Consider the following 19,945-nt stretch of genomic DNA (forward strand, 5'->3'; position numbering starts at 1 on the left):
CGGAAGCCCGTCCGACTACCCAGCGGCTTTGCGCGTCTGCGGTGTGAGCGTCCGCGCTGGAGCTGAGCAAGCATGGGGAAGGTGAATGTGGCTAAGCTGAGGTACATGAGCCGCGATGACTTCAGGGTCCTGACCGCGGTAAGAAGCACGCCCTTCTCGCCTATGCGTCCCGGGTGGCGTCCTCTTCCTGCCCCTCGGAAGGTCGCTGGGAGCTGAGTGTGAGGGCTCTGGTCTGTGGGTCGTCGCCGAGGCTGGGATCTGGGTGAAGGGTACCCAGGTCTGACTGTTCACTAAGTTTTGGTGGAGAAAGAGGTATCTTTTTCCCTAAATACGGCAAAGCCTGCCTTTTCCGCTTCCCCTTTTGCTTCACGGAGGCGCTCGCGTCTCTGCTGCCCGGGAAACTTCAGTGGACCCTCGGCTTTCAAACTAGCGAGAGGGTTTAAGTTCTTGAAGGAGGGCTGTTAGGTTCCCAGCGATAGACCCAGCCACGCAATGTTCCCGTAACGATTCATTCGGGAAAACACATTTGTCTGTCTTTACTCCTATTTAATCAAACCACAAAGTTGGTGTATGTCATGATCCCAACCCCGAACCAGGGAATGTTACCCTACGGGAAAAGAATATAACTCTATTGAGGGCAAAAAACCCAGAGGTGGGAAAAGTCTTCAAAGAAAGACTGAGGGTTGGAGATGTACATGGAAAAGCTGAGACCCAAGTCATGTTATCCGTGCAGGCCTACTAAGCGTTATGTATGGAAGCCAGTGAATGTTTTAATTAGGAAAATGACAAAACTTGATTGCATAGCTTTAGTCTCATTGCACAGAGATCAGGACATACATCAAAGATTAGACAAGGTCTTTATTTAGGGGTCACTGTGGTTTGGTAAGGAGAGGGTGACTGTGTCACACAATTACATAATATGTGTAATGTGAGTTGCCTTGTTCACGTATTATTTTAAGCCTTTGTGACCAAGGCTTTTTTGGAACTAGTCTTAAGCAGGTAGCATTTACAAGTTAATCAATCAAATGCAAAGTCCATAAAGAAATCTAGCATACACTTTCTTTCTCCTATAGCAGCCTTAATTAACCTGGGCTTTTTCTTTAAATAGTATTTTTAAATAATGGCTTTCCATCTCTTCTCAGCACATTCACTTATTAATGTCTGACAAAAACAGGTTTGTAAAGAAGTGTATTGGAGCCGGGCGTTGGTGGCGCATGCCTTTAATCCCAGCACTCGGGAGGCAGAGGCAGGCGGATCTCTGTGAGTTCGAGGCCAGCCTGGTCTACAAGAGCTAGTTCCAGGATAGCCTCCAAAAGCCTCAGAGAAACCCTGCCTCAAAAATCAAAAAAAAAAAAAAAAAAAAAAACAGAAGTGTATTGGAAGATTGGGAAAGCAGAAACAGAACATTAAAAAATGAGTCAAAAGCCTCAAATGCTTAACCTATGGTGAGATAACAGAGTAACAAATTTTTCTTCCAAAATTTCTAAGCTCCCTAAGGAATTACCTAGTTATTAAAGTTAATATTTCAGGCTCAAAGGGATGCTGCCGGTGTTGACTTTGCTTGCTCACCCCGTCTTCCTGTGAACCTCTATCAATTATCTCAATTATGCTTAATATCTGTAATTTTTGAGATAGGTGTTTAGGTGTTATGTATTTTATCATCGGCCATGTGTCATTAGCTTTTCAAGAACTAACAGTTTTTACTCTTGAAATTGAGGAACAGTATCAGTGATTAAATGTGTTTATCAAGAAGGAATTTAACATGATGCAGGCGAAAATAACTATATTGTAGAATTATAGCCATATGCTGACCTAAACCTTTTGTTTGGCCAGAGAATGTGTGTTCAGCAATCTCCTAGGATCATTCTATTTAGTGACAATATAACCATGATAGTGCCCACTAATGCTTTGTAGTCTACATTTGCTTAACAGCACATTTCTAGTGTGGCCAGAGATGTACTTAGTTGGGAAAGTTTCAAGAGGCTAATTTCTTAGCACAGTTTCAATAGACAAAGCTTTGTGTTGCTTATGTCATCATAATGACTCCTTTAATTTCAGGTTGAAATGGGCATGAAGAACCATGAAATTGTTCCCTGCAGTTTGATTGCTTCTATAGCCAGCCTGAAACATGGTGGCTGTAATAAAGTTTTGAGAGAATTAGTGAAACATAAACTCATAGCTTGGGAACGTACTAAAAGTAAGTAGTTTATGCTATATTACTTGTCAATTTCCAGATAATTGGCTTTCTTTTTTTTTTTTTTTTTGGTTTTTACGAGACAGGGCTTCTCTGTATTGTTTTGGAGGCTGTCGGTTCAGCCCAGCCTCGAACTCACAGAGATCCGCTGCCTCTGCCTCCTGAGTGCTGGGATTAAAGGCGTGCGCCACCTACGCCCGGCCGATAATTGGCTTTCTATAGAGCCGACCTTCAAAAAGCATGAAGTACAGGTTGCCTGACTAGACAACCAAGAACTGACATGTTCTTCTGCCATATTGAATTGATCAAAAACAGTCAGAGTCCACTTGAGGAAGGAAGAGAAAGTAGCAAGATCACACTGCAGAACAAATGGAGTAGTCGTACAGTTATCACTACCTTTGGAAAATCTAGGCTCTCACAGGACTCTAGAGCATTTCTTCCCAAGCCATCCATGATGAGGGCTAAAGGATTAAAAACTTATCAAAGACTTTTTTTTATAAGAAAAAGTAGTTATTGAAAAAGAAAAGAGAATAATGGTTATAGTCAGATCAATATAAAATATACTGAACTTAAATACTTTTGAGTCTGTGTGCATATCTTTTCACATACCCTCAAACTGGTGTTCATACATGAATCACTTTAAATAGTTCTATAATAGAGAAGATATTAGGAATGGGAATTTACAGGTCTGGATAACTTATCTTTTTCTAGCTTAAATTTTCCATCTTTGATGCTTGGCTTGAGTTGATGTATCTTGTTCCTACAGTTCAAAAAACTAATGTTTTTATCTAATTTTTGTCTAGCTGTCCAGGGCTATCGATTGACAAATGCTGGTTATGATTACCTAGCTTTGAAAACCCTGTCTTCTAGACAGGTAGTTGAGTCTGTTGGAAACCAGATGGGTGTTGGCAAAGAGTCAGGTATGTACTAATAGTATTGTTGAAAGCACTGTCTGCTTAAGTTTTTAAATTACTTTGAGAACGCATTCTTTCATTTTGTTACATAGTCCAACTAAATAGTAAGTCTGAAAGTTGATTGTAAGCAATTACAGATTTAGTAGCATAGTTTGTTATTTATTAACAGTAATTTAGTAGGTTATAATTATCTCCATAAATTACTATCATTCCAGTGGTACCAAAATTTTCCACAAATCACACATACTACCAAGTGTTTTACTACTCAGCTACATTTCAGGCCCTAATTTTCTTTTACTAGCTCACATCTTTGGTGACTATTATATTTTCTCTTATTTTATATCTCATAAGATATGCATTTGTATTAATTAAAAATACATACCAAAAGGAAGTAATGGGAGATAGTAAATATCAATACCACAGGCACATTGTTCTGTCACAGCAACACAGAACTAAAAGCATTTTAAAATGTCATGGAGCAAATAGTTGTATATTCATTCCCTTCCTCTGTGAGAGACAAGAATAAAGAATAGGAGATGGTTGTTTTTGAACCATAGCCTCCTGTATACAGCTTTTGTCCTGTACAGTTCTTCCTATCTAATTTACATTGTCTAAACTGGGGAAGCAAAATTAAACGTGGAAATAAATATTAAGAAACCTACCCCCAAAAGGTCCCTATGAGATTTTATATGATTAGTGTGCCTTCTGTGTTTATATCTAAGTTATAGTATGTATTTAAGAAGTAATGCTAATTTGGGTGGTGGTGGCACACACCTTTAATCTCAGCACGAGGGAGGCAGAGGCAGGCAGATCTCTGTGAGTTCAAGGCCAGCCTGGTCTTCAAAGAGAGTTCCAGGACAGTCTCAACCTACAGAGAAACCCTGTCTCAAAAAAGCAAAAAGACAAAAACAAAAAGTAATGCAACAATACTGAGTTGAAGTAGGGAGAGCGTGTACACATGTAAATGAATATAAATGTATAAACAGTGGACTATCATCTCTGGGTAATATAACCTTCCTGTTAATTGTTTTTGCTCTCAGTCATTACTTTTGAATTTTAAATTATTAATTAGCTATTGTAAATATCTCAACTATTTGAAAAGACTAAGTTGTTATGAAACAGATTGTTTATTTTTTAATTTTTAAAAAATTGAACAGTAAAATGATAAGCATTAACATTGCAAAAATAATCCGGGCGTTGGTGGCACACACCTTTAATCCCAGCACTTGGGAGGCAGAGGCAGGAGGATGTGAATTGGAGGCCAGCCTGGTCTACAGAGCAAGTTCCAGGACAGCCTCCAAAACAATACAGAGAAACCCTGTCTCAAAAAAAAAATTGCAAAAATAGAAAGTACAATAAAATCTAGTCTTATTTCAAATCTACATTTTAGTTAATTTTCTGTTGGTTATATCTCATAGCTAAGGCTATGTCTTATTTAATCTGAGAAATTTTCTGTAGAAAAACATTATATGCATTATGTGCATTTAGAGTTACTTTTGTGTTCACATGAGATTGTAGCAAGAGTGGAATTCCAGTAAGCATTACTCAGTATCTTATACCGTAATTTTTGTCTGCTTTTCACTCTTGATGTTGTTTAGCGACAGGTATCTTTATCATAATTGTACAGTGTTACAGTGGGAGAGTTTTTCTTTAATTGATTTTTATCATTTTCTAAGCAGTAGTGATTTGAGTTTCATTTATTCTTAATTGTGAATAGTAATAGAAGTCCCTTTCTTTAGAGAGATATGTAAAATTTTAGTGTTTCAGTGGGGGAATTTTTAGGAACACAATTCAGTCCATAACAGGACAAAAAGTATATAAAATTTGATATTACCAAGTTTCAAAAAAAGTATAATGTTTTATATTCTGTCAATAAGATATGATAGCCTATTTTAATAGATATGGTTAAAATTTTTAATGTACTGAGAACATGTTCTAAATGTCAGCATTACAAATAACTTACTTTGATAGTTGGCAAATTACTTATTAAAAAGATCACTTGTTTACTTACAAGTTAAATTCTAACTTATTGGTCGTCATAGCAGTTGAACATGTTGAAACAGATGTTAAACACTTTGCTTAGACTGATAACGTAATTGTATGATAGAGCCCTTACTGCTGTGCACAAGACCTGTGTTGGATCCCTAGCACTTCCCTGGCTAGAAACACTTTTTCGATGACTTGAATAATTGTTTTGACATAATGATAAATGTTAAGTATTGGCTATCTTTGAAAGCCCTAGTACCAGTGCATCTCTGCTTTCTTTTACAGTTACATATGAGCACATTTTAGGTTGTCATTTCAGATATGAAATGTTTACACAACTAGTATTAGGAAAGATAGCAGATACAAGGAAGGCAGATAAAGTCAGAACTATTTAACCCATTGTAGTAACAGTGTCTTAATGATGTTTTTACAATTTGTGCTCTAGATATTTACATTGTTGCAAATGAAGAAGGGCAGCAGTTTGCACTGAAGCTTCATAGACTGGGAAGAACCTCATTTCGAAATCTGAAAAACAAGCGTGATTACCATAAGCACAGGCATAATGTTTCTTGGCTTTATTTATCTCGTCTCTCTGCCATGAAGGAATTTGCCTATATGAAGGTATTTTTTAATGATTTTAAATTTCTTAAAAAAAAAAATAACCTGTAACTCCTCATTATAAGCAATCGTTACAAAGACCTTAATGACCCCCAATTCAGTCCCTACAGTCAACTTGAACTCTGTTGATTATGTTCTTTTCCTAGTGGCTTCTTCCTCTTATGACTTCCTCTTAATGAAGACATTTAATTATTGTGCAAATTTATGTGTGTGACTATATAAATGTTCTTTTTATTAAAAACGTTATCTGAAAATCTTGTTTCAGATAACTTGACTAGTATTTTTCTTTAACATTATGAGGAAAAATTAATTTACATATTTGTAATAAAATTGTATCTGGAACCTTTAAAAATAAGTGCCACATAGATTTAAAAAAATCTTCAATACTTAAATATTATCAATAAGTTTAATAGAAAATAACAGTTATTTTGTCTAGTAGGATTTGTTAAAATTTACTTTATTGTTTTTAGTTTTGTTTGTGCGTGCGTGCGTGCGTGCGTGCGTGTGTGTGTGTGTGTGTGTGTGTGTGTGTGTGTGTAGGAAGGTACATAACTTGTAGGATTCACTTATTTCCTTCCATCATGAGAGTCTCTGGGATGGAATGCAAGTCTATTAGATTCCTTTACCCTCTGGGCCATCTTGATGGCCCAGTTTTTAGTTTGATTGCTGTATTTGATTCCCACAAAAAAAAAAGTTTTCTAGCCGGGCGGTGGTGGCGCACGCCTTTAATCCCAGCACTCGGGAGGCAGAGGCAGGCGGATCTCTGTGAGTTCGAGGCCAGGCTGGACTGACAGCCTCCAAAACAATACAGAGAAACCCTGTCTTGTAAACCCCCCCAAAAAAAGTTTTCTTAGTTGCTGAGAATTACTATAGTGTGGAAGCAGCTGCTTCTTGGAAGCTCGGCTTGTTTTCTCTGAATAGTTTATTTAACCCTTTCATTGTTAGTAGTAGTAGAATTCTTAAAGCAGTATAAATAAGCAATTGTGATACTGTATGTTTCCTTTTTTCTTTTTATACTATATAAGGAAGTATCTTGGCAAAAATCATTAAACATTTCCTCCAAACAGTAATGGATTTTTTTTTTTTTTTTTTTTTGGTTTGGTTTTTCGAGACAGGGTTTCTCTATTGTTTTGGAAGCTGTCGATCCAGCCCAGCCTTGAACTTATAGAAATCCGCCTGCCTCTGCCTCCCGAGTGCTGGAATTAAAGGCGTGCGCCACCAACGCCCGGCGTAATGGATGCTTTTTAAGTGTGTTCACATTGAAGGTACAGAGAGATAACCTGGTTGCACATAGGTACTCTTCTTAAATAAATGCATCGATATTTTCCCAAAAGGAAAAGACTAAGATACAGATTGAGCGGTGACTCGATAGCTGCACTATTAATGTAAACTCTTGAGCAGTGCTTCTCAACCTTCCTAATGCTGCAACTTTTAATACAGCTCCTCATGTGGTGGTGACGGCCAACCATAAAATTATTTCTGTTGCTACTTTGTAACTGTAATTTTGCTACTGTTCTGAATAGTAATGTAAGTATTTGTGTTTTTCAGTGATCTTAGGTGATTTCCTGTGAAAGGGTAGTTTAGCCCACAAAGGGGTCTTGACCCTCAGGTTAGGAACTGCTGTTCTAGACAAATGTTAGTATATTTTTTGTTTTGTGAGACAGGGTTTCTCTGTATTGTTTTGGAGGCTGTCCTGGAACTCGCTCTGTAGACCAGGCTGGCCTCGAACTCACAGAGATCTGCCTGCCTCTGCCTCCCAAGCGTTAGGATTAAAGGCGTGCGCCACCACCGTCCGGCATAATTTTTAAGATTATACTATGCTCCTATGCTTCCAGGACTTGTTAAAACTGGTCTGTATTGATGTAAAACTCTTTAAAGTAAACAAAGATTTCTGGGAAGTATTTCAGTTCCTATCCACAGAAGGTGGTAGTTAAGTTGGAAGCTTTTAAAATTAAGTACTATGGTAATGCAGGATAAAGGGCCAAATACCAAAGGACTAGCCAGTATAGACTGCTTTAAAGTTGGGAAGATAACAGACAGAAAGAAAAGTTTATATGTTAAAGTCAGAGTCAATATGAAGAGGAAAATACTGTGACGTGAATGGGAGTTGAGTGAATTCATAAGATGGATATGAGTTTTAAGGAAAGGACTGTGCAGAAGATGAAGCGTCTGCCAAGGCATGACTGGATGTTAGCCCCATGTGTGTAAGTGGTTCTGAAGTGACAGTCCTAACTATGTTTTTGGTGCTGACTGAAGAATTTGTACTAGACAGTTACAGAGAATTTTGAAAACTGGGCAACAAAAATACAAAAGTGGTTCAGACTGAAATAAAATATCTACATCCACTATAAATACTTTTAAATTATGCATTGGCATAAGTATCTAGTCTGATAGGTCCATAGGTAAGGTATGGTGGCAAGAGATTGGACACTAGTAGAATAATTATGCATAAATAACAAAGGCCTAGTAGAAATATTGGCACTCCAGAGGTCAGAGAGGAAGAGGTGTGAATGGTCTAAAGTAATATCTGGCTCAGACTGCCATGTGTACATAATTGTTACTTACCTAGTGTATCGCAGTATATTCTGGAGATTAGCATCAGTGACTTACAGACTGAAATGCCTGACCTTCAGGATGACTGACTTCTTATGCCAGAAAACCTAAATAACAGTTGACAGAGACTTAAAAAACAAAAAGGGAATACCATAAGGGACTATAAGAATTTTTTACATTCATTTTTGTCTTAATCACAGTATAGAATACTTAGTAATTGCATAATTTAAGAGGGAAAGTTAATTCGAAGCAACTTAAGTTTATTTTTATGTATAACTAATTAGTTCTTGCAGTAAATCATGCATTAAATACCCTTAGGTTGACTAAAAATTTGTAAGGCCTTGTTGTTGGAAAATGCATTCTTTTGTTCTTTTAAAAACATGATTTTATTAACTTTTTATATTTTTTTCCATTTTAGGCATTATATGATAGGAAATTTCCAGTTCCAAAGCCAGTTGATTACAATCGCCATGCAGTGATCATGGAGCTTATCGATGGTTATCCCCTGTAAGTGTTCATTAAACTTGAAAGCATAGGTCCTAATAAATGAATTTAAGGTCCATGTTTTTAAGTAAAATGTATTAAATTGTTGGAATATTTCTGAGAAGCTAGACATTTCTAAAGAGGTATGCAAAAATAAGTTGAAAACTCAGTTTTATTCGGTTATTCATCTTTGCCATTTGTAAATTGATTTGTTGAGTGCTTGTGAAAAGTACTGTTACATACTAATACTTTCAAGTTCAGCAGTGAACAAAAAAGTTCCTGCCCTCAAACTGAACAAGGAAATACATAGTATATCTAGTATATTAGTAAATTCTATCGATAAAGGTCAATGAAGAGGCTAGAGGTAGGAGATTCCTAATTAATACAAGACAGTCAGGAAAAGTGCCATTCACAGAGTGAAATCTTAGGAAACTAGCTAAGGCAATATTCCAGGTAAAGGAAAAGCGTTGGTCCTTGGATGTTCACAGCTGTAGTTAGAGAAAGAAAAAACCAGTATATAGAGCAGAGTGACTAAGGTAGGATGGGTCGGAGGAGGGGGAAAAGTGAACAGTCAGATCCAAGAAGCAATCAGGGAAGATAAGTTAGGAAACTTTCAGAAGTCCAGGCAAGAGATGGTTATATCTTTAATCACAGTCATAAAGGTGATGAAAAGTGCTCAGATTCTCAGGTAGCAGCATGAGTTATTTGGAATTGGATGTGAGTGCGAAAGAGGTGGGAAATGGATGATAGAGAGGACATTGGCCTCGGTGATTAACAATAAAGAAAGAGAATCTGAAAGGCATGGTGCCTGAGAGTTGAGTGAAGAAAGTATTTCAAGGAGAAGAAGTTAGCTGACTAGAAATGGAAATGACAAAGAATTTAGGCCTAAAAGAATAGAAGAAATTGCCTTGAACTGTTTTTGTTTAAATGGTGTGGAAGGAAATCTAATGAAAGTAGCATGAGTGAAATTAGAAGAGGCTTTTTTGTAAAAAAGTTGAGCTGTAAGGAAGGTGTGAGATAGGAAGTGATGGTGGAAAACAGGCTTGGAAGGTGGTGTGGGCTTTTAATAGTTGAGACGTGTATCTGATGAAAATGAGGAGGAAACTGGGAAGACTGGGAATTGGAATGACGTACAATACACATACTACTTTTATACTCATTAAAATCAGGAACATAAACAAATAACCTATTCATAATTTTCATGCTTTGAGGTGTCAGATACATCATGTTGAAGACCCTGCATCAGTTTATGATGAAGCTATGGAACTAATAGTCAAATTGGGAAATCATGGGTTGATTCATGGAGATTTCAATGAATTCAATCTCATATTGGATAAAGATGACCACATCACCATGATTGATTTTCCACAGATGGTTTCCACTTCCCATCCAAATGCTGAATGGTATGTGCTAAAACTGATTCTAGTTGTGGATATGTTTGTGTATCATAGGATCATTTTTTATTCATAATTTTCTAGTTTTCTATTTAGAGCAGTAAATTGTTTCAATGATGAAGATTTATTTTTTGAATAAAGGATATCTAACTACTAGAATTTTCCCTGTAAGAAAATCTTTACTACTCAGTGTTTTAAAGTAGACAAAATATACTTAGGTCCAATTTTAAAACTAATCCTTATCCTGTGTATTGAGAATCTAACACATAAACTTCAATGAAGAAAGCGTTAAAATAATTTGTACTTAACATTCAAATCAAGCTTTCTAAGCCATGGAGCTGATTTGTTCAAATAGGACTTTTAAGAAATCAAAGCAGCCAGCCGGTGGTAGTGCAAGCATTTAATCCCAGTATTCAGGAGGCAGAGGCAGGCAGATCTCTTGTGAGTTCAAGGCCAGCCTGGTCTACAGAGCTAGTTCCAGGACAGCTGGAAATACATGGAGACACCTTGTCTCAGAGAAAAAAAAAATCAGAGTTTTAAAACCAAAGCTTACTCAGAAGTAGTTACATGGAGAGGCTATGTGTCCTATTCAGAAGTAGATAAATGGACAGCAGATAGAAAAGATAACATTAAAGATGATTGTTTACTTTTACAGGTATTTTGACAGAGATGTTAAATGCATTAGAGAGTTCTTCATGAAACGTTTTGGCTATGAAAGTGAGCTCTACCCAACCTTTAGTGACATCAGGTTTGTATTTAGTGTTGCTTATAATGATAGAACCCCTTTGATAGATTATTTGCTTAATTCTAAAGTTAATTCTTTCATCTGAAATAATGTCCAGACATACAGTTGCTGTTGAATATCACCACTCTATAGTACATGAATGAAACTTGAAGATTTGAAAATACTTGTCAGTTAGTTAAAATGCTACAGTTGAACTTTTGAATGTTGGATTTATTTTCTTATGAAGTCAGCACCTTTCATTGTATTTTGAATGCTGCATCAAATGTTTATAACCCATTTATAAGAAATCAGGTGGCAAATCTTAGTAAAATTGGTGTTTTGTTTTGGTTTTTAAGATTTTATTTTTAATTATGTGTATTTCTGTGTCTTAGTTAGGGTTTCACTTGTGATAAAACACCATGACCAAAAGCAGCTTGGGGAGAAAAGGGTTTATTTGGCTCACAGTTTACAATCCGTCAGCAGAAGAATCCAAGGCAGGAACTGGAGCAGAAGCTGTGGAGGAGTTCTGCTTATTGGCTTGCTCCCTCATGGCTTGCTCAGTTTACTTTCTTAAACCTCCCAGGATCGCCTGCCTTGGGGTGGCACTACCCAAAGTGAGTTGGGATTTCCCACATCAATCACAAGTCAAGAAAGTGCACAGGCTTGCTTATAGACCAATGCGGTGGGGACATTTTCTCATTTGAGCTTCCCTCTTCCCAGAATTTTAGCCTGAGTTACATTAACAACACACCACACAAACCCATGCATAAGTGCAAGTACCAACAGAGGCCAGGAGAGAGTCAGATCCCCTGGAGCTGGTGGTTGTGAGCAAACCAAAGTGGGTACTAGTAACCAAACCCCCTTCCACTAGAAAAGTAACATATGCTGAGCCATGTCTCCAGCCTTATTGTTTTTCTTTTATTCAGATTATGTGTATTTTTGAGTTAATCTTTCTCTATTGGCTTTATACATTTTAGGATATTTTGTGGTTTGAGATTTGTTGTTGCATAGTTTAAAAAGCATATATTCTTCTCTCATATATTACACCCCAACCCCAGTTTCTCTCTCCATTCTCTCCTCCCAGTCACCCCCCCTTTCTCCTCTAGATCCATTCTTCCCCCATTTCTCTTCAGAAAAGAGGAGGCCTCCCAGGGATATCAGTCGAACATGGCATAACAAATTACGATAAGACTAGGCACACATACTTTCATGTCAAAGCTGGACAAGGCAACCCAGCAGAAAAAAAAAGGGGGTCCCAAAAGTAGGCAAACGAGTCAGAGACAGCCCCCACTTCCCCTATTAAGAGTCCTACAAGAACACCAAGCTACACAACCATATCATATATGTAGAGGACATAGGTCAGACCCGTACAGGCTCCCTGATTAGTGTCCCAGTCTCTTTGAGCCCCTATGTACCCTGGTAGTTGATTCTATGGGCTGTGTCCTTGACCCCTCTGACTCCTACCATCCTTCCTCCCCCTTTCCCATAGGGTTTCCTGAGCTCCACCTAGTGTTTGGTTGTGAGTTTCTGCATCTGTTCCTATTAGTTGTTGGATGAAGCAATCCTTAAACTTTTTTGCCTGGCAGTGGTAGCACATGCTTTTAATCCCAGCACTTAGAAGGCAGAGGCAGACGGATCTCTGTCAGTTTGAGGCCAGCCTGGTCTACCAAGCGAGTTCCAGAACAGTCAGGGCTACACAGAGAAACCCTGTCTCGAAGAGAAAAAAAAAAAAAAACCAATCCTTAACACTTTTTTCAAGTGTAATAAAATCAGTTGGTTTCTATAATCTCTTCATTATTATGTTGCTGTTTAGCCATTTTATTCTTCAAATATCGTTTATATTTTGTAAAGTTGAGTAGTTTAAACACTGTGTTTAAGATTAAAATGTGGAAGGCCATTTGAACTCCCTTCCAATTTATCATTTATTAGATTGGTGCTATTCATCTCAATATCCTTTTTCTGTGTCATTGGATGCTGGTACCCTCTTTCCCTAGGAGGGAGGACTCTCTTGACGTGGAGGTCTCTGCCAGTGGTTACACAAAGGAGATGCAAGCAGATGATGAACTGCTCCACCCAGTAGGTCCAGATGATAAGATTACTGAAACAGAAGAGGAATCTGACTTCTCATTCTCTGATGAAGAGGTGTTAGAAAAACACAAAGTTCGGACATCAGAAACGGAAAATGAACTGAACCCAGTAGATGAATCGGATGGCTACTGTTGCCGCTCACCTGGAGACTTTAAGCAAATAAAGGAAGATGATTTATCAGAGCAGAGTGCTGATGTATCCAGTTTTGAAGTGACTGAATTAAATCAAGCTTTAGAAGAAATGAAGGCGCAGGTTCTTACCCACAGTTCTGTTACTGGCTTTTCTGAGGAGAGCAATAGTACTGAAAATGACACCAGACACGATGGCCAGACAGGTCAGTGGACTGCTGACTCTGAAGAGTGTGAGGATGAATGCCCTGATCTGATTGCCTTGTCATCAATGAACAAGGAGTTCAGGCCTTTCAGGTATAGATTCTTATTCGCTTTTTACCTTTAATCTTGAGATCCGTATATTCTTTGACAAAGGAGCATATTTGAAAAAGAACAAATGCTATGACATGATTGTGCTGTGCCATCATGCATAAAATGGAAGTCTGCTTTTTCATATTGAAACAAATTTGTCTTTTCGATTGATCTGATTCCAGATAGTCTATTGACTAAATTTCACAAAATTCTGCCTTTAACTAAAACATATGACTTCATAGAATTAATGTTGATCTGTGTTTTAGACAGGATAAGTTCTGCTTTGCTTAATATGTATTTAAACTACAAAGAGGCATGAAAGTATGTAAGACATACAACAAATGTGATTTCTGTGTTAAATATCTACTGAGAATATTTTGTGATGCTTTGGGACTTCTGTCATTTGTTTTTTCTCGTACACTTAAAGCCACATAACAGTATTGCATTTTAAGTTTTTTTTCTTTTGGTTTTGTTTTGGTTTTTTGGTTTTGGTTTGGTTTTGGGGTTTTTTTGCTTGTTTGGTTTTGGTTTTTGTCTTGAAGGTGTTAAGCGCAACTCAAATTATTTGAAGGTGTTAAGCGCAACTCAAATTAGCAAAAGTCCTGAAACCTAGTTTTTAGATTTGGAATAAAACTATAGTTTATTGCAATAGTGACCTTATTTATTTCAAAACGTTAATATACAGAGTTGTTACATCCACTCCAGTCCCCCTGGGACAGAGTGTAACAGCTTCACATGGCCAGGGAAGGTTACCCCAGCGAAAAGTGTTACAGCCCTGCTCTGCTATGCCCGGCTCTGCCCAGGGTGGTCTTTGCTCCTGCCAAAGAAGGTCTCACTAAAATCTTATTCAAGAGATTTATTGGGAGGGAAGAATCCAGGAGAGTGGCTGCCCTCTGCCAGTGTGGCAGAGGACAGCTGGGCAGCACGAACAGCCACAAGCTGAACAGACAACAGGGTTTATATAGGAATTCTTAAGGGGTGGAGTTTTTCTAGGGTGGGGATTGGTCAGATTTCAATCCTGAGTTTAGGATGCCTAGATCTCCTGCTCGGGGATTGATTAGTTTTCTGCACAGGTTTAGGGTCAGATTTGACTTTGGTTTCAGGGCCAAAGTATGTTTCTTTCACTGGTCCTTTTTAGCCTTTTGGCTCTAGTTTTAGGGACAGGGTGTATTTCTTTTACTGGCTCTGATTCCAGGAACAAGGTATGTTTCTTTGGCACTGGTTTCAGGGTCAGGGTGCATTTCTTTAGTTCTGGTTGCAGGGCCAAAATGTGTTTCTTTGGCTCTGCTCAGGGTGTGTTTCTTTGGCTGAACCCTTTTCCCTACAATAGTGTAGAAACAACATATGGTAAAATATATGCCATTTGCTCTTGTGATTGCATAGTTAACTAGATCTTTGGATGACTGTTTCCCAGCATCTCAAGAGTATCAGTACCACATAGAGACAGCCCTAGAGGAAATCAAAGTGTGGTTGCTACCAAATGTGCTAACACTTTCACATTGTTACAAAGTTGAAAATTTATAAGATCAGCCATACTAAGTCTGGGATTGACTTTATAAGGAATTGGTCTTTGGTCTACAGTAGCAAGTTGGAAACTCAGAACAACTAATAGTGCTTCTAAATTGGTGTACCTTTTGTGGTATACCTTAAATAATGTCTAACAAATACCTAGCCCCCCCAAAAAAAACTGTATAGGGTTAGTAGTCTTATAAGCAGTGAGGGAGTTAATGATTGGTTCTTGCTTTGCACAAATACTGTACAAAATTTTATTCATTGAATAGTCATTTAAGGAGAGAGTGTATAAGCAAAAATAGATATTGTGGAGCCACAGAAATGGCTCAGAAGGTAAAAATCACTTGCTACTAGGTTTGACCCAAGTTCAGTTTCCAGGACTGGCATGGTGGAAGGAAAGAACCGACTCCTGCAAATTGTTCCCTGACCTCCACATGCATGGCATGTGCCATTCTCACAGAAGATAAATGTAATTTTAAAAAATAGATGTTGTAGGAAAATGCTGGCTATCAGAAGCTAATGTTTTCTGAGTTCTTGTACATTGTTTACATTAAAATACTAAGCACTGAGAAGCATAGACGTGTCCATGATTGTAATTTTTATTATGACTCAGTACAGTTTCAGAGTATGTCTGTCTCTGGCTGGGTATGGTGGTACATAGCCTACACTTCCACTTGGGGGCTTGAGATAGGAAGAGCAGCCTTGGCTACAAATGAGACCCTGTCTTAGAGAATGAGATGTTTATATCTGTCCATACTATGTTTGCTTTTTTATATAATTTAGTGGAAAACCCAAATGAATTGTGGGAAAATGATAAAGTTCAGTTTTGTCAGACATTCCATGAATGTTCAAATGTAGTGAGCTGAGTTGCAAGTAGTTTCACTTTTGCTTTCATAAATATGATTCTTAGGCATTTCATCGTAAGCTTCACTGAAAAAAATACAAATTAATTTTTACATTATAAAAAATAACAAGATAAATTGTATTTTTCTTAAATTATATTTATCCTAGAGATGAAGACAGTATGAATAGTGTTGCTCAGCACAGAACAAGAACCCTGAGTGTTACATCTACCAGCAGTATCCTAAGCTGTTCAACAATTCCTCCAGTAAGTATTACACATGTATCAGCTGTTTGGGCCAGTGCTGTAGAGAGTAATAAACTTAGGCACTGTGAGGATTTCAGGTCATTTAGATATTTGAGTCTCATAAAATTAATAGCACTCAGAAGTTTAGTAAGAAGAGGGGAGAGGGCTCACTTACCTGGAATAAGCAGTTTCTAGGGATGGGGCAGCATAAAAATTAGTTTGAATTTGAGAAATAGAATGTTAAGTGTTTTGGATCCAGATGGGATTTTGTATTTTCTTTGGTTTGCTTGTTTGTTTTTAATGATAATTTATTTTTTATTTTGTTTGTATTAGTGTTTTGCCTGAACATATGACTATGAGGGTGTCAGATCCCGGAGTTAGAGACAGTTGTTAGCTGCCATTGTGGGTGCTTGGAACTGAACCCAGGTCATCTGGGAGAGCATTCAGCACTCTTAACTGCTGAGCCATTTCTCAACCCCTACCCCAGGCATTGAATTTTTAACAAGGGAAGTTACGTGGTCTTGCAGAAAGGTACAGCCCTAGCAATATGGCTAAAATGTGAAGGTGTTCGTTCCATCCTTGCTTTTTTACATTCTGGAAAATGGGTAATTTTAAATGTCTTTGATTTCAAATTTTTGTTGGTTCCTTGGACATTTAGCAGTAGTGTCCAAACAATTTACAAAAGAGACGCTTTTCAAAACAGGACGGTGAGCAAAATATTCTAGCCCCAACTGAGGTTTCTGGCATGTAAGCCAGCTTTTGTTCTGACCTACCCAGAGGAAGAATCGGTGTAAGGATTATTACACCCCACAAAGCAAGCCCTCTTTTGTGGCCTGTGGAGGAATTGTTTCTCCATCTCCACAGGATTATAGATCTCATTCACTCTTGACATTTGAAAGGAGCAGGGATTTACAAGTCATTACTCTTGTGGGCACTCAAGCAAAACTATGTTGGGTTTGCTTTCCTGATTCTTTGGCAGATACTGTGCAAGTTTACAACCTACCCACTTTATTTCAGGAGTAGGGCAGTATTTTTGAAGAGTACTATTTAATTCTAAAAACTATTTTCGGCCTAACATTAAGAAACTGAAATAATAGTAATTTATCAAGTTTTTCACATGTTAAAATCCTATAATTGTGTTGGATTTTTTCTTGTGTTTATGTAAGATTTTGTGTTATTAAAGCTAGCTTTTTAGAGATAATTTACTCGTGGTGAACAAAGAAGGAACAGTTTAGAAGGGAAGAAATGAGGAAATGGCTACATAGAAATAAATTTAAAAGATACTTCATTTTGCTAAAGTTATTCACGTATGTCACTGGTAAATTAAAATGTTTTGGATAGAATGAAATATTATATTAAATGAAAACTATCAAGGATAAAGTAAAAAATTAAAGTTGGGAAGGTGTTTCCATGAGTTTGTATCCCCAGTGTCCACATGAAAAGCCAGGCATGGCGATTGTGCCTGTAATCCTAACACCAACAGGATCGTCCTAGTCAGGTAGTCAGTTTGAACTCCAGGTTCAGTGAGAGACCCTATCCCAAAAAATAAGTTGGGAAGTGATAGAGGAAAACAATATGCACGAACCTCTGGCTTTAATACACACATGTGTCTGCACACATGTGCACACCCTCATACACACCTGTACACATGAAAGAATAAAGTAAAAGTCGTTAACAGTAGTTTCTGTTATAGTTCTGGGGCCTTTCAGAAACATTTAGAATTTGCTAGACCAATAAAGATGAAATTCTTATTTTATAGTTGCCTTCTTTTGGCTCAGAAACAGTTGTCTGTGCCTATTTAAGTGGGTACTAAGCTCCTCTGGTCCTTTTCTTTTTACCAGGCTCTCATACCTAGTTTCAGAGTCTTCAAGTCTTTTTGTGAAGTGTAATATATAAGTCTGTGCGGGCCAGGCTGGCCTCGACTCTTTAATTTTTTTTTATATAATATATTCTGATCACAGCTTCCCCTCACCCCAATTCCTTCCACTCTAATCCATACCCTTTCTTTCTCTTGATCATCATGCCTCTGCCTCTCCACTGCTAGGATTACAGGCTGTACATGTAACTTCTCTTGAAATTTTTCTCATACTGTTTTCTATTTTGTTAAAATGGCAAGAGGAAAACTGTTATCTCAATGAACTTGGTGATGGTTTTACAATTTATACAAAGACAAAAAGGGTTGAAACTATAAACAAAATCTGTTTCCTCTTTGATCGTTCCTATTTATTAGACTTTTGCATTCTTGGGGATCAAATCCAGGTTCTTCTGAAAACTAGATGTAAACTCTTAACACAGCCACTAGTCATTTGTAAATTCTGTTCTTGAATGTTTAACAGAATTAGTGATTAAGATATATTGCCTTTTAATAAATATACATGTGGCTAGATTTAATAGGAAAATGTTTTTCTTTTAACAAGAAAAAGATGGTTTTTATTCGTTTTTTATGTAGTTGCAAAAATATGTATTTTTTATTTGTTTGAGACTGTTTCTCTGTGTAGCCCTGGCAGTAGACCAGGCTGGCCTTGAACTCAGAGATCCACTTGCCTTCGCCCCCCAAGTGCTGGGATAAAGGTATAAGCCACCATTCCCTGGCTAACATATAGTATTTTACTTCATGTTGTACCTGGGTTTTTCTTACACACAAAAAAATAATTACCTTATGGGTAACTAAAATAACTTGTTCTGAATTGGGGCTATTTCGAAAGAAATGATCATTATGAACTGAGTTTTCACTTTTTCTTTAAATCCTGAGTCATGTGATTTGTACATATAACATTTAACTATGAGTGATTTGAATTTTTAAGTATGAGATGATATTCTGCATCTCTAGAAACCCTACGAAAACTTCCCATGAATGACTGCTGCCCCCGTCCCATTCTCAGTTTTCAGTCCCTGTCACCACAAACAAAGCATGGCTATGTAATCCCAGCACTGGGAGGTGAACGCAGGGAGAGCAGAAGAGCAAGGTTATCTGGCCACATTCTAGTTTAGGGTCAGCCTGGGCAGGTGGATGGATGATGGATGGATGGATGGATGGACAGATGGACGGACGGACGGACGGATTCATCTAGTTTTTCCCCTCCATGCTCATGATCACTAGGTGGCACTCTGGCGATTTATAATTTAAACTACTGCTGACCCCTCTGACTGTGTAATCTGTATTTCTGCAAAGAATGTAAATTTTTAAATTTTACAACAGCTTCTCCTGGTTTATATACTGTTCGTATAGTGTCATTAGTGTTTTTAAAAATTCATCCTCAACATCTAAATTTAAAAGATATTAGCAATGTAAATATTTGCTTTAATGAGTTTCTGCTCCTTATCAAAATGGTTGTTAGTGATACTAACTACAAAAAAATCTTTCCAGGAACTGGTGAAGCAGAAGGTGAAACGCCAGCTGACAAGGCAGCAGAAGTCAGCCACCAGACGCCGGTTGCAGAAAGGAGAAGCCAATGTGTTTACCAAGCAGCGGAGGGAAAACATGCAGAATATTAAATCTAGTTTGGAAGCAGCCAGCTTTTGGGGAGACTAGTGTATTTCTGATACATATTTTTTAAGATACTGTAATTCTATATTCAGCCACCTTTGGTCTGTTTTTAACTAAAACCACCATGTACAGAAATAAACCTTTTGACTATAAATTTGACTCATGTGGCTTCCAGAGACTAATTAATTACAATTCTGTTAAGCATTTTTTTAATTCTTCAAATAACTGTTAAACCTAAAATAACTTGTTCAATAAAACTTCATTAGCAGTATTTGCAAACTGTTAGTATTATTTTTATTTCATTGTGATGTTTTGTGTCTACCTTAAGCAGGTAGATGACTTGGCTTCAGGTCCTGGCTTCACATGTAATAAATAGTAGACAACTTAAATCAAGCATAGTTTTCCTTTCTCCTTCAATCAGTCACTGTTTGATTAGGTGGTTTTAGGATTACACGAGTCAATATACAATTATTTGGCCATTGG

General features: G+C 37.5%; 1 protein-coding gene and 1 long non-coding RNA gene across 2 annotated transcripts; one reads left to right on the forward strand and one right to left on the reverse strand.

Annotated features, from left to right (window-relative positions):
* Positions 1–8: 8 nt before the first annotated feature.
* On the forward strand, positions 9–19,733 carry Riok2 (RIO kinase 2). Its single transcript, XM_040728133.1, has 10 exons — positions 9–138; positions 2,059–2,197; positions 2,998–3,114; positions 5,540–5,715; positions 8,684–8,772; positions 9,960–10,151; positions 10,798–10,890; positions 12,861–13,379; positions 15,900–15,996; positions 19,343–19,733. Exons 1-10 carry the CDS (start codon positions 73–75, stop codon positions 19,505–19,507), a joined length of 1,653 nt encoding a protein of 550 aa, XP_040584067.1. The 5' UTR covers positions 9–72; the 3' UTR covers positions 19,508–19,733.
* On the reverse strand, positions 5,491–8,388 carry LOC121132802. Its single transcript, XR_005869428.1, has 2 exons — positions 8,278–8,388; positions 5,491–5,619 (listed from the first exon to the last, which is right to left on the reverse strand). It is a non-coding gene; the product is annotated as an uncharacterized LOC121132802 (long non-coding RNA).
* Positions 19,734–19,945: the final 212 nt, after the last annotated feature.

This window comes from Mesocricetus auratus, unplaced genomic scaffold (assembly GCF_017639785.1).
Source record: "Mesocricetus auratus isolate SY011 unplaced genomic scaffold, BCM_Maur_2.0 Super-Scaffold_100018, whole genome shotgun sequence".
NCBI classification, from domain to species: Eukaryota; Metazoa; Chordata; class Mammalia; order Rodentia; family Cricetidae; genus Mesocricetus; species Mesocricetus auratus.

Excerpts from the sequence above, each read along its gene's own strand:
- Riok2 (XM_040728133.1), top strand. The coding sequence starts at position 73 with ATGGGGAAGGTGAATGTGGCTAAGCTGAGGTACATGAGCCGCGATGAC. Across the intron at positions 139-2,058 it reads ACTTCAGGGTCCTGACCGCG|GTTGAAATGGGCATGAAGAA; the intron begins GTAAGAAGCACG and ends CTTTAATTTCAG. Across the intron at positions 13,380-15,899 it reads AAGGAGTTCAGGCCTTTCAG|AGATGAAGACAGTATGAATA; the intron begins GTATAGATTCTT and ends TATTTATCCTAG.